Raw genomic sequence first — 15,081 nt, 5'->3', positions numbered from 1 at the left:
AGTCTGTGGGGAAAAAACAAAACAAATAAAAACCAAACAAACAAACAGTGAAATTAAATTTATGGGATTTCGCTGTAAAACTCTCAGAAACATGGTGTCAGCCCAGATACTTCCTCCGGATGGTATCACCTCGGCCTCCCCGGAGTCTGATAAATATCACTAAAATTAGAAACATCCTCAGAGTAACAGCTGGATTATTATATATGTTGTTATCAGGTTGCTCTAAAAGCTGCTGAAAAGCCTTCAGTTGATCCCAAATGCCACAGCAAGGGCACTTAATGCAGACTAGAAAGAGAGTTCATGTTTCTCCCACATTAGATTCTTGTCACTGGCTCCCTGCTACCTCAGATTATCCCAATAGAGCACTTCGCTCTCAGACTGCAGGTTTACTTGTGGTTTCTCGAGTTTCTAACAGTAGAACGTGAGGCAGAATCTTCAGCTGTGGAACCTGCTCCCACTTTGGCTTCAGGAGATAGCCCCCCCTAACGCTCCCAACCTGAACCAGTGTTTGCGTCTCACTCTCTGGCATTTTGGGTCCTGTATGGTGAACATGGTTTCCCTCTTCACTTTCCCTTCACCCCCCAGCCAGTCGAGGCAGATGGCTACCCCTCCCTGACCCGAAACATAAAGGTTTAGCCTGCTGTGTTTCCCAGTAATGCATCTGTTGTGTCCATGTGGGTCAGGTGAATTTTGCACTCTCCACCACCAGGGAGAGTGGCACAAAGCTGCACATGTCAGGACCAAAAACTTAAGCTCCACTGCACTCGTGTCCACACCAAAGACAACAAAATTAGCTGCCAGGAAGTGACACGCAGCACCTGCATTAGGGATCTCCATCCAGGGATACCTGCTGTCTGCTTGCCATCAGTCTCATTTTGAAGTGTTGAGCATTTGAAGCATGATGAGTGAGGGATGGATCTGACTGAGAAACTGAGGGACACCTCACACAGACCAGAATTTACAAGATATCATCGTTGCTGTGTTCAATGAGAGCATCAGGAAAATGTTCAGTGAGGCCACAGATCAACCAGAGGAGCTGCCCCCTGCTGGCACTCAGAAAGACTGCAGGTTCAGCACTGGATTAATTCCAGGTTTGGTTTATTCTCATGAGCTCGTGCAAGCTTCTGTTTTCCTCCACAGTCCAAAAATAAACATCCTGTTTCCATTCCCCTCACCCAGGCAGGTAAAGCAGGTTTCCAGGTGTCACGTGGTGGCTGCCCAGTGCTCCTGATGCTGTGTGATGAATGCAGGAGATATGCTGACTCAGAAGGATCAATAAAGCAGATTACGTCACTTTACACTCACAGCTTGTAACGTCACGTTCACAAACAATTCCAAAGGTTGTAGCTCCAAATCAGCCTTCATAAACGTGCAGAACAAATGCAGTTTGTACAGGAGTGGGAATTTCTTCTGTTTGGAGGACCTCTGACTGCCCACATATGGACTTCTTCACCTGCCTCATCCTCGCTGTAACAGCCAAATGTACCAAACTGCAGTTATTTTGTGGAGGATAAAGCTGTTGTTTTTGGCTCAGGCATTGTGCAGCTACTGCTCCCCATGAAAGGCTGAGTTCACCGGGGGGCTGTAGGAGGGGCTGCCGGGACCTCTGCTTCATGAAATTCAGTTCTCGAACTGATTGAAATGTAGATTTTTCTTCTGTATTTTCAGGTTTTTTCTTTATGATTCTAGTATTTTGTTAGTCTTTAGTTCCTGTTTTAAATGTACAGTTTCTTGTGGTCAGTTCAGTTTTGTGATATCTTGTGCTCTGGTTAACAGCCTGCCCATCATTAGTGCACAGTCACAGTTTTCACAGGACTCCATCAGTCCTAAGTCCTCCCCATGATTCAGCAGCTTGTAGAAGCAGCGATAAGTTGAAGTTTTTCTGTGAATTGATTTCGGTCCACTCTTCTTTACAGCATTGCTTCAGTTTATTGAGGTTTGTTGACATTTGTTCATGCACAGCTCTCTGAAGGTCCCGTTGGGCTGAGGTCGGGACTTTGGACCATTGCAGCACCTTCATGCTTGTCTTTCTCAGCCGTTCTGCTGGGATCATTGTCCTTAGTTTGGGCCAATCTTCAGCTGTGGGACAGACGTCCTCACATCTGACTCCAGAATACTTTGGTACACAGAGGAGTTCATGGTCAACTCAGTGACTGCAAGGTGGCCCGGGCCTGCGGCTGCAAAACAGGCCCAAATCATCATGCTGCCACCACCTTGCTGACGGTTGGTGTCAGCACGGTGGTGGAGGGCGTTCATGCTGATGTGCTGTATGCAGTTTGTTCTAAACGTGCTGCTGTGCATTATGGACAAACATCTGCACTCTGATCTCGACTTTGTTCCAAAGTTTACTGTGAGTTTGTTCAGATGCAGCTTTGCAAACCTGAGCTGTGCTGCCATGTTGCGTTTAGAGAGAAGAAGCTTTCTCCTGCAGCCCTTCCAGGACACACTTATACTTTTTCTCATTGTGCTGTCATGAACTTTAACCTTTAACACACTCTCTGAGGCTTGTAGAGTCTGAGATGGAGCTCTTGGGTTTGTTGCATGCTCTGAGCTTGGGCTGCTGGGCCATTGGCTCCTGGGAAGATTGTATTAACACACCTGGATGCTCCATACCAGCAAACTGCCCAAACCTCTGCTTTTATGGAGACGCTCACACTGCTGATGATCAGGTAATCAGGTGTGTTTGATTAGCAGCACCTGGCTGCTACTGAGCCTCTGAACTGCTTTGGAATCAATAAGATTGTACTGAGTTTTTCACAGGACTGAAGGTGGCTCTGATTTCACTGACAGTCTTCTCCTGTTTCCTTTGGCCTGATGTTTATACAGGAACAACCATCCAGTACAAACCAGAGTCACCATCACAGCCTCTGAAGCTCATCTGCTGAGCATGAAAACGCTGTTTTAAAGAGTCTCAGTCCTAAAACACAATTCTCTCATCAATGTTACTATAAAAACACTGAAATTTTATTTATTATTATTATTTTTGATTTGTTTCTTCATTGTAACCATATTGTAACCATATTTCCTTCTAATCTGCCCTATTCAACATCACATTTATGAGATTTTCGTCTTTTGCACCGCCTGCTCGGTGCTGTCGTCGTGTATTCTGCATATTTTTCTGTTTACTTTGAATAAACTTGAAGTCGGGCCCACGTGAGACTGGTGCTGTACCTGAGCCGCTGTGTGGGTAATTACTCAACCATACTTATCACCATGACAGCACAGCTGCACAAATGACAACCAGCTGTGAGAGTTCACTTCCAGCTGCTGCCCTCAGGGAGCATTTAGATGTTTGTTTGAACTTTGGGAGACTTTAAATTAAGAACATTTAATCGATCATAGTTGACAAAGGTTTCAGAACGCTTACAAAAAAGTAAAAACATAATTGTTTATAACTGTGAAATAAAGTAAAGGTCAGCTCGAGGAGTTAAAAGCCGTTTGTTGTGTTTTTCCTGATGATGAGGAGGAAGATGATCTGCTGTGTTACACTGCCCCCTGCTGGACCGCAGTCAAATGGCACACATCACATCAGTTTGAAACCTGCCAGCTGTGTGTGTGTGTGTGTGTGTGTGTGTGTGTGTGTGTGTGTGTGTGTGTGTGTGTGTGTGTGTGTGTGTGTGTGTGTGTGAGACGTGTTCACTCGTTTCTTTAACCACACACAAACATTTCCTCCTTATTTAGAAAACTGCTGATCCACAAAACTTTCATTTTTCTTTAACCTCCAAAAAAACTCTCCAGCTTTGAAACTGATCAGCAACAAGTGGATTTATGCTGCAGTTAAATTAAGAGCAACAATAATTGTGGAAAGCTCAAAACGACTTGTAAATCCCCCCCCAACACACACACACACACACACACACACACACACACACACACACACTCAGGGAGCATCTTCCTCAAGAAGATGGCAGAAGACACTTTTTATAAGATTTTAGATTTCTTTGTTTTAAATAAGAAATCTGCAGCAGGTGCCGACTTCAGTACTCACTGACTGTGCTCGCTTAAGCTCGAGTCTCATGAACATATTCTAAACTATATTATATATATATGAACTCAAGCAATAAAAGGATTATTTTACAGAGCTTGTCCTTTGGGAACAAGTGCAGTTACAGTCATCCAGAGAGGTCAAAGGTTATTCTCAGATACAGATTTCTTTAACTCCTACACCTTTGGTCCTTTGCAGCGTTCTCTTGTTCTCACCAGTTAAGCTTTTCAGAAGCAGGATTTTGGCTCAGCCAGATAACCTGAGGGCTGACCCTGAGGTTTTCAGTACTACCATTAATCATTAATTATTATTAATCTCTGTCTCTCCCCCCCCTCAGCAGATGACCCCCCCTCCCTGAGCCTGGTTCTGATGAAGGTTTCTTCCTGTTAAAGGGAGTTTTTCCTTCCCACTGTCACCAAGTGCTGCTCACAGGGGGTCGTTTTGTTTGTTGGGTTTTCTCTGTATTATTGTAGGGTCTTTACCCACAATATAAAGCACCATGAGGCGACTGTTGTGATTTGACGCTATATAAATAAAGCTGAATTGAATCTTTAATGCTTCATAATAAAACTTCACGGCTGCTTTATGTTCCCTGAGGGTGACCGTGTGAACCGTGTCCTCCTGTTATGTCCCCATAACAAGAGGAACACGAGCACACACGCACATTCACGCCCACACACACTCCCACCGTTCAGCCTGGTACAACAGTAAACAATGAGACAAAAGCTCTCTGTCCTCTGCAGCCTGATCAGACCTCCATCACTGCTGCCCTCAGTCTGACAGCAGCACCAGGACTCTGCAGGACCCTCTGGGACCCTCCAGGACTCCCACAGGAACATGGACCCAAAGCGCCTCTCCTCAAGCTCTCAGCAGCAGGTTCGGCTCAGGCAAAAGGTAAAAGATCTGCTGCTTCTCACACACAACATGAACTTTGGGGCAGACTGGAAAGCAAGTGCTTCTTTGGGGGTTTAACCAACTGTACTCAGTGAGATATAAGCAGAGAGCTGTGGGGCTGATTTCCCGTCCCTCACACAATATGAAGCTAGTATAAAAGGTATCATCAATACCCAGTTTAAGCCCAGTTTAAGCCCAGTTTAAGCCCAGCTTTTCCTTAATCAGAACACACATTTGTTTCCAAATAAACTCTAAAATTAATTTGTTGTTGAGAGTAGGGAGATTTTACTGAAGTGGAAGTAAAATACTACTAAGGAAACACAAAGTACTAGCAAAAAGTACTGCGGGTCTCATGTAAATGTACTTTTGTGTTGTTAGAGTGAATCTGTCCTTCTGAGAAAACCTCATTGAAAGTCTTGGGAGAGTTTGGGAGAGCGCACAAATATAAGATTTCATAAATATGATTTGGTGTGTTAAAACATTTTCTGTCAGCCTGTGAAGGACTACAGGAAGCTGGCAGACTGAGCGCAGCTTTAAAGACTGATGGGAGACTTTGGTGGAAGACCGAATGCAAATCAGCATCCTCGCTGTCTTAGAGTCACCTCAGCCTGCTGCAGAGGCTGCCGGGCTGAGAGACCAAACTCTTCACTCGATGGTGACCAGCGAGCATGAAAATCGACCTTTGGTTTCAGATCTTTGGGCGAGATGCATGAATGCTAAGGATGGATTACTTTTATTCTTGGGGTAACACCTCAGCTCTCAGATAACTGCTCTGTAGTAAACACAGCAGTTCATCCTTCCCAGCATGCATTGTTGGAGAGTTCCTATGCTGTACTTGACACGATGACACTTGAATCTCGTATAAACCTTCTGCAGCTTTGAAAAAGTTAAACTTTTATATGAATCTCGTCTGATTTCTGTCAGGAAACGCAGGGATCAGCTGGCGGCTGCTGACTGAGGCCAGTTTCCTGCATTCACGAGTGAAACTGTGGATGTGGAAGGCGCAGCAAACACAAGAGGTGCTTTCTGAAAAATCATGCTCCACACTTGGGTTTTTATTCGCATGTATGCGTCAGTGCAGTGTGGAGAGGATTCAAATACCAACAAAAAGCAAACTTTTTATTCGGCTGTTTGTACAAAAGGTGAACAAAGTCCACAAGGAAACACCAAAACCAACATCCAGAGCACACACGAGGAGGGTGAGATTCATCTGAGGAAGTCTGAGGTAGAAAAGGCGGGAGGACTGAAAACAGGACAGAGGTGTGAGCAGGGCACAGGTGAAAACAGGTGAGAACAATGAGGGCGGGGCAGGCAGTCACAAAGACAGGAATAGAAACCTAAACAACTATAAAGTAAAAGAGAAAATAACCAAAAGACCAATAACTGATACCAAGGCACGAAGACGACAGCAGGGAGGACACTCAGACACAAGCAGATGCCACAGTGAGCAGTAACTCTTGCAGTTCTGTGAAGCTCACCTGAAGGGCGTGCACACCTGTGGTGTGTTGTGTTTCTGTGGGCGAGTACACGTGGTCACATGGAATCAGCAGGCATGCAGATATCCGCACAGCGCCTCACATTCAGGTGACAAAACGGGCTCACTTGGACCCGAATGGTGAAATTATAAAGGGCCCATATTTTATTTATGTCCCCTCACGTGGGCACCGTGGCACGGCGTCCTTTCTTATGCTGCAAAGGCTCCAAAAGATCTTCTTCTGTTTTCTTTCATTAGGTATGACATCTCTGTCACAGTGATGTGATAGAGATGACAGCATGTGAAAGCGTGTGTGTTGATGCATGTTTGTGTGTTCTGCGTGTGGTGACTGGTGGAGACTGTAAACAACACACTGAGCGTTCACATAGAAGTGAAACAAAGACGTCACTTCTGTGTGAGGTCTGTGGGGGTCAGAGGTCAAAGTGCTTTCTTTAAAAGCTTTCTCAAACCAGCAGCTGTCCTCAGCTTCACCAGCAAATAAACGCTGAGGAAGAGGAGAGCAAACACAAAGCAGCCTGCAGCAGGAGAACAGCTTCTTCTTCTGCACAAATCAAACATCTCGACAGTGGAAAAAATCAGAAAGATAAACAGTATTTGTCAGCGAGGAACTCAGTTTAAACTTCAATTCTTCTGCTTTGGGCCGCCACAGCAGATCGTCTACCTCACCCTATCCCAGCATCCTCCTCTGTCACACCGACCGCTGCATGTCCTCCTTCACTACATGCTTTAATCTTCTCTGTGGTCTTCCTCTGTTCCTCCTGCCTGGAAGCTCCAGGTTTTTTCCAGTCTGTCCACCCTCCCTCCCCTGGACACGTCCAAACCATCTCAGCCTGCCCTCTCTGAGCCGTCCCTCTGATGGACTCTGATCCTGTCCATCCTGGCACTGCCAATTAAAATCTGAGCCTCTTCAGCTCTGCCATCAGTGCTGATTCACCTTTGTTTTGCTAATAAATCAAACAGCTGTGGCATATTTGCTACCATGAAAACATTAAAATGGGTAAAGCAGTCAGATGCACGTGTGTTCACACGTCCAGCATCCACAGACCTGTCCTGGTTGTAGTTCTTGGTTGTATCGACGCCATAATCTAATCTTACTTTTGTTTATTTAAACAGGGATCAGAGCAAGTTCTCTTTTAGGTGGAAGTCCTGATTACAACACAAATAAGACAATAAAAACTACATTCAAAAAAATAATCAAAGCTGATGCACTGCTCAGTGCTCGCCACAAGGAATTTAAACTGATTAAAAGGATCAGTTTAAATTCTGCATTGGCCCATAAACCCTTATAAATTAATAAAATGCATTACAGTTCTCTCCTCATAGCCAACACTTTCCATTCATCTCTCTTATGTTGGATACAATCACAAGTTAATAACCTTATTGATCCATTAATGTGTGCATCACACAACATTATCCTTGCCACGCATCACTCAAATGCTGCTACCGGCTAATCTATAATAATACAGCATAGTAGATCATGCATACAGTATTTTAAACGTAAACATTATTTTAAAACGCAAACGCAAAGTACAAAGAACAGTATGAAGAACTGAGCCCCTCAGAGTCTGAACCTTTGATGCAGCAGACTGTTGCGAGTCTGCTGTGCAGAAATGTGTTATTGTGGGTTTGGGGGCGAAAGGAGGTCAAAGTCTACAGTTTTTGTGTAGACTGTTTGAGTCTGCGTGAGAAAACTGTTGATAATTATTTAGAAGATGTGTTTATTGAGCGCTTTTTGTTTCAAGTGTAAATGAGCTCTACAGGGGAAACAGCGCCACACTGGCTTTGGAATCCATTTAGTGGTCAAAGTGGGTACTGCAGCTGCGGGTCCGCCGGGAAAAACGATTTTGTTGTTCAGCTCCGCTCGCGGGGCGGGCACGAATTGCGCACGCGCAATGAGATGAATGGCCGCAGCACCTGACGGCCCACCAGGAAGTGTGGCGGACAAATCCTCGGCCGTTAATCCCCGCTCGGTAAGGTTCCCGGAGTAGCCTCCGACAGTAGAATGCTCAGCGGGTCGGAGCGTTCAGTCTGACCGTCGGGACCGTCTCCGCTCCGGGCTCGGCCTCCGGGATCACGCGGGGCTGGTCGTCTCCTCCTCGCCCCCCACCCCCCTCCCCCCCGCCTGTCGGGCTCCAGACCCCCGCTGCTGCTGAGCTGAAGCTCCGTGAAGCTCCGTGAGGCTCCGGGCACCTCCACCCTGACTGCAATGGGATGCTGCGGTAGCACGGAGGTAAGCGCGGCCCGGTCCGGTCCGGCTCGGTCCGGTACCGTCCTCGTTCCTCTGTGTGTGTCCTTCAGCAGAGCACCGGTGTGTGTTTATTTTGTGACCGTGAAAGGGAAACCGGTCCCGGGAAGTACAGAGGGCCGAGCTCAGATTAGAGCCAGCAGCTCGTTTAATCCAATTAGCTCCAGCCCCGGCCGGGAACAGGCGGGTCACCGCGGCCTGCGAGCGGCTCCGCTCCGCTCTCTGCTACCGTAAACGGACACGGAGCCGAGGGATGGAACCGAGCCGGGCCGAGCTAGCAGGCCGGGACAGGTGGGATGGAGGGAGGGATGGAGGTCCTGCAGGCCCGGCTGTGCTCTCACCGTGTGTGTGTGTGTGTGTGTGTGTGTGTGTGTGTGTGTGTGTGTGTGTGTGTGTGTGTGTGTGTGTGTGTGTTTCAGAGGACAAAGAGAGAATGGAGACCGCTGGAGGACCGGAGCTGCACAGACCTGCCCTGGTTCCTGCTCTTCACCGTCTTCTGCGTCGGCATGGTAACCACAGAAAGCCTCCATCAGCACCATCACCACTACAGTAATACTACAGTAATACAGTAATAATACCACACAATACACGGTAATAATTCCGTGGTATTACAGTAATGATACCTCAGATGTACAGTAATACTATAGTAATAATATTCAGTTCAATTCAGTGTTATTTATATAGCGCCAAATCACAACAAACAGTCGCCTCAAGGTGCTTTATATTGTAGGTACAGACCCTCCAATAATACAGAGAAAACCCAGCAGTCTAAATGACCCCCTGTGAGCAGCACTTGGTGACAGTAGGAAGGAAAAACTCCCTTTAATAATAACTAATGATTAAATGCAGAGTGGGGTACCCCCCCCCCTCCCCCCCGGCCTATAGCAGCATAATACCTCACAATACTACAGTGACACTATGGTAATAATATCCCAGTATTGCATTAATGGTACTCTTCATTCTACATTAATATTGTAGTAATAAAACCCTCAGTCAAACAGTAATACCCCAGAATTACAGTAATGATGAGCTCAATCCTATAGTATTACTGCAGTAACAACAGTACAGTAAGGCTGTAGAATAGAGTACCTTTACTTGTCATAGACAGAATGTACAGTGAGACTGGAGGAAGAGCTGCTGCGTCTGTGTGCGCCGCCATCTTCAGTCTATGCAGTAGACCATCAGGATTACAGTAATGATAACCCTCAGGACCAGTGATACTACAGTTTTAATACTTCCAATAATACAGTAGTAATACCTCACAAAATAACTAATACTGTGCTGGTTTCCTCCAATGAGCCCACAGGGGTTATATGGGGGGGTTCTACAGATGCAGTGGTGCCCTTCAGGCCTTTGGGTGCAGCGCACATCTTTCATCAGTGATTATCAGCTCAGATCTTCTCTCTGTGTTGCTCACAAAATCATTTTATTGGTTTCTGAATGATTTCCTATAAAACAGTTGGATATTCGAACAGCGCTCGTTATGGCTGCTGTGTGGCTGCTTCACTGCACTCAGTTAGGAACCTGCCCAAAGCAAACTGGACACCTGAACCTCAGTCTTTGTTCAAATATGTCAACGCAGCACCTGAGGAGGCTTTGGTGCATCTGTTTATTGACACTGGGATGGCTCCCTGACACTCAGGTGTTTGTTTGGCTGTACTGTATTACTGGACAGTTCTAAACGTCATAAATCTTACAATCTGACAAACACCAACGATTACACTCATTTAACAGCTACACCTCGCTGCGACCAGCTTGGACCCGCTTTTGCTTTAATTCTTCGTGGCACAGATTCAGCAGGGTTCTGGAAACGTTCCTCAGAGATGTTGGTCCATGTTGACATGACAGCATCACAGCTGCTGCAGATGTTTCAGCTGCATCCGTGATGTGAATCTCCCGTTCCACCACATCCCAAAGGTGCTCTGCTGGACTGAGAGCTGTGACTGTGGAGGCCGTCTGAGTGCAGTGAACTCTTTGTCATGTGCAAGAAACCAGTTTGAGATGATCTGAGCTTTGAGACATGGTGTGTTATCCTGCTGGGAGCAGCCATCAGACGATGGTGCACTGTGATCGTACAGGATGGACGTGGGCAGGCTGTGGTGTTTAAGTGATGCTCAGTTTGTACTGAGGGGCCTAAAATGTGCCAAAAATATCCCCCCATCACACCATCACTGCAACAGCAGTCTCATGTTGTTTAAACCCAACTCTGACCCTACATCTGAATAACGCAGCAGAAATTGTTCTAATCTTCTGTTGTCCAGTGTTGGTGAGTCCGTGTGAACTTAGCTGACAGAAGTGGTACCCAGTGTGCTCTTCTGCTGCTGTAGCCCATCTGCTTCATGGCTGTGTGTTCAGAGATGCTCCTCTGCATACCTTAGTGGATATTTGAGTTACTGTTGCTTTCCTAACAGCTCAAAGCCATCTGAACAGACGTACCCAGAAAAGTGGCTGCTGTTTAGAAAAGGTCGAGCCCAGTATTAACCCCCAAAAAGCAGTTTTAACTTAAAGTTTTCTCATAAAGCGCTGACTCTGAGGCCCCCCCATCACTGGGCTGAGCAGTGAGAGAGTGAGGATGAAGGTAGAAGTGTGTGCGGCCATGAGACGCGTGGGAGGAAAACATGTATGAAGAGGAGAGTCAGTGAAGCGTTACAGAAACCTCTGGAGTCTCTTCAAACTGCCGCCTGCTTCAGTAACACGGTGCTGTTCATGTTGAGTCAGTGATGTGAAAAGACTAAGAAATGTGATTCATTTGTTTTGTTTCTTCTTCATTTGTGAGTTTTTCTTCGTGAACTTCAGTTTTCTTCATTGTAATTTGTGTTTTTCTCAAATTTAAAGAGGTACAAAAGAAAAGTCAGATTTATGATAAAAATCTCACAAACTCGCAGCATTTACTGTACACGCGTGAATACTGCATACAGAAAATCTTTACCACTTCATTACCATTTAATTCCCTTATTGTATCAGATCAGTGTTCAGCTGTTTGTTTTCTGTGTAACACAGTAACTGCTAAAACACCTCCATCTGTTTGCCCTTTAATAAATACAGTGAAGTATTTTTACCAGTGCCGGTGGTTCCTCTTCTTTCTGTTATCATAATCTGACACGTCTGAGGAAAAAAAGTCGAGGAACAGACCGCTTCACTTTCGAAGGTTGAGGGAAGATTTTCACACGTTGGATCAACAACTCAGATAAAAACTGCTGAAACTTGAACAGCACCTCTTTCCTCACATGTTATTGAAGCAGAAGGCAGTTTGAACTGTAACTACAGCACCAAAAGGTTCCTTCAAGTCGAACGTTAAAGTGATGAAGGGGTTGCAGTCTGTTTGGTTTGGGTAACTCCCTCATTATTAGAGTCTGTATTTTTGCTTTGACACTACGATACGTTCATTAAACGCTTCGTACTAAAAGTAGCTGTCAGACTTGTGAGGCGGCTAAAAAAAAACTGTAATCAGAACAAATTAAACTGAAGTAGAAGTTTAGTGAATGTCGCCTGTGGGCAAAATACAGAATTAATGTAGTTTTGAAATCCATATTAAGATTCGTGTTGAAGCAGAGAGCAGCAGCAGAGCAGGCAGCTGATTGGCTGGTAGAGCCTCAGGCAGAGATCTGACTGGTCAGGAGCAGTTTGGTTTTACGACTGAACCCAGGACAGAAATAGAGGCATGAAAGTTTTATGATGAGTGGAGAATAAACAGCAGATCTAAACCTGTTCAGGTCAGAAAAACTGATACTCAGCCCTGATTTCTTTGGATTTAAACCTCCTTTTGGACGTCATGTGGTTCCAAATTTTTCACAGTGATGTCCTGATTTTATTAGAACTTGATCTGGGCTCAGCCATTTAACATTGATTATCTGCTGAGAGGTTTACATGCATGTTTAGAGTCTGATGCAAATATCAGTGCAGCTAACACACGATGTTTCACAACCATCCAAAAACTGAAGGTCCAGAATCAAATCTATGCAGATGATCAGAATAGATTATTGATTATTGATGTGAATTAAGATGTAAGGTGCAGTGGAGCAAGCAGACAGTGCTGATGGTGTCTGTTTGCATTTGCTGACTGTTGCTTCCTTCCTGTCCTCCAGGGCAGCATCTGCGGCTTCACCATCGTCACCGGCGGCGCCGCTCGCCTTGTCTTCGGATATGACAGCTACGGTAACACTTGCGGCCAACGCAACGAACAGATTGAAGGCGTCAGACTGAGTGGCCTCGACCACACCGACAGGAAGTGAGTACTTGTGTTTTCTTCAGTTTTTTGTCTTAAAATGGGCCTTAGTGGTTGATGGCATTTACATAGCAGGCCTGCAGCGACTTTTCGCTGCGCTCATGTATGGCACAGACATGTATATTAGGTTATTCTTAATATATACCACCGGATATAGTCAGATGACAAAACTTGTAAACACTTACCGTATTTTTCGGACTATACGTCGCTCCGGAGTATAGGTCGCACCAGCCAAAAAATGCATAATAAAGAAGAAAAAAACATATATAGGTCGCACTGGACTATAAGTCGCACTTTTTTTGGGGGGGGGGGTTTGATAGAATCCGAGACCCAGAGCAGAAATTCCATCTTGAACGGCAATTTAAAATAATAATGGATTAAAGAACAGGACGAACACGGTTACGCCTACATTATGCTAACGTAGCACATTCAGCTACATGACGCACAACAAACACGTGTTCGGTATGTTAACGTAACATTAAGTTATTCAGATAACAATAGCATAAAGAACATACTAACAAGTTAACCAAACCATCAATCCATTGAATTCTTCATCCTCTGTGTCACTTCTAAACAATTCCGTACACTCCGTAGACGAAGCGCCGCTTCCTCTTCTGTGTCGCGTTAGTCAGACTCGTCGTCAGCTGCAGTTCCAATTATTCCAGCCTTTCTGAATCCCAACAGGATGGTTTGTCACTGAAGCCCATGTTTTCTTGATCCATCCAATGACTTCCAGGAAAGTTGGGTGGCGCATTCTCCCAGTTGCCGTTAAGCTGTGCTCTCCATCCATCATCCACTGTGCCCACAGGTTACGCAAGACTGCCTTAAAGCTGCAGTTCACGGAGATGTCAAGTGGCTGGAGTATTTTGGTTCATGTGTTATAAATGTCACATATACGTCGCTCCGGAGTATAGGTCGCACCCCCAGCCAAACTATGAAAAAAAGTGCGACTTATACTCCGGAAAATACGGTAAAAATGGAATGTAAAAGAAGAGCATGGATACATGGATGGATGGATACATGGATGGTTGGATGGTTACATGGATGGATGGATACATGGATGGTTGGATGGTTACATGGATGGATGGATACATGGATGGTTGGATGGTTACAAGGATGGTTAGATGGATACATGGTTGGATGTTACATTGATGGATGGGTGGATAAATGGGTATATGGATGGATGATGGATAAATGGATGGATGCATGGATGGTTGGATGTTACATGGATGGATGGATGGATACATGGTTGGATGGATGCATGGATGGATGGATGGATGATGGATAAATGGATGGATGCATGGATGGTTGGATGTTACATGGATGGATGTATGGATAAATGGATACATGGTTGGATGGATGGATACATGGATGGATGGATACATGGATGGTTGGATGGTTACAAGGATGGTTAGATGGATACATGGTTGGATGTTACATTGATGGATGGGTGGATAAATGGATATATGGATGGATGGATGGATGGATGGATGATGGATAAATGGATGGATGGTTGGATGTTACATGGATGGATGGATGGATACATGGTTGGATGGATGGATGATGGATAAATGGATGGATGCATGGATGGTTGGATGTTACATGGATGGATGGATACATGGTTGGATGGATGGATACATGGATGGATGGATTCATGGATGGATGGATAAATGGATACATGGTTGGATGGATGGATACATGGATGGATGGATACATGGTTGGATGGATGGATACATGGATGGATGGATGGATACATGATGGATGGATGGATAAAATGATACATGGTTGGATGGATAGATACATGATGGATGGATGGATGGATGGATAAATGGATACATGATGGATGGATGGATGGATGATGGATAAATGGATAAATGGATACATGGTTGGATGGATGGATGGATGGATGGATGGATGGATACATGGATGGATGGATGACATATCATGCATTCAGCATCTCCCAGAGCGCCGTTTCCTTCTACTAATGGGTTTTGCAGAAATCATGTAAAATGTGTACACAACAAACACTTTATAATCCAGATGTTTTATCGATCCATCTAAAAGCACTTCCGTGAAATCAAGCATGAACAGGACCGTCACGAGATTATGCGTGCACATTGTGAACGAAACTGGCCGTGCCCGGTGGCAGATTGCAAATTGTTGTGAAATAATACTATAGTGCAGCGATCTAGCGAGAGAGAAAAAAAAAATCAGTGTAGTATTGGTGATGGGGTGGA

At 45.1% G+C, this 15,081-nt stretch overlaps 1 protein-coding gene across 4 annotated transcripts in view; it reads left to right on the top strand.

Moving 5' to 3' along the window:
* Window positions 1–4,765: 4,765 nt before the first annotated feature.
* slc44a1b (solute carrier family 44 member 1b) overlaps window positions 4,766–15,081 on the top strand; it is a 28,242-nt gene continuing 17,926 nt past the window's right edge. For 2 of the 4 annotated variants that reach the window (XM_030739864.1, XM_030739862.1), the window contains exons 1-3: window positions 4,823–4,879; window positions 9,039–9,128; window positions 12,705–12,847. In XM_030739864.1, the coding sequence (XP_030595724.1) occupies window positions 4,823–4,879; window positions 9,039–9,128; window positions 12,705–12,847 (290 nt within the window). Of the gene's footprint in view, window positions 4,880–8,305; window positions 8,605–9,038; window positions 9,129–12,704; window positions 12,848–15,081 lie in introns of those variants that run through there. The other 2 variants (XM_030739865.1, XM_030739863.1) reach the window with 2 other exon arrangements.

The sequence above is a fragment of the Archocentrus centrarchus genome, chromosome 10, assembly GCF_007364275.1.
Source record: "Archocentrus centrarchus isolate MPI-CPG fArcCen1 chromosome 10, fArcCen1, whole genome shotgun sequence".
In the NCBI taxonomy this organism is placed as follows: domain Eukaryota; kingdom Metazoa; phylum Chordata; class Actinopteri; order Cichliformes; family Cichlidae; genus Archocentrus; species Archocentrus centrarchus.
Note: the sequence above shows the minus strand (reverse complement) of the source record. Positions and strands in the feature narration are given on the sequence as shown.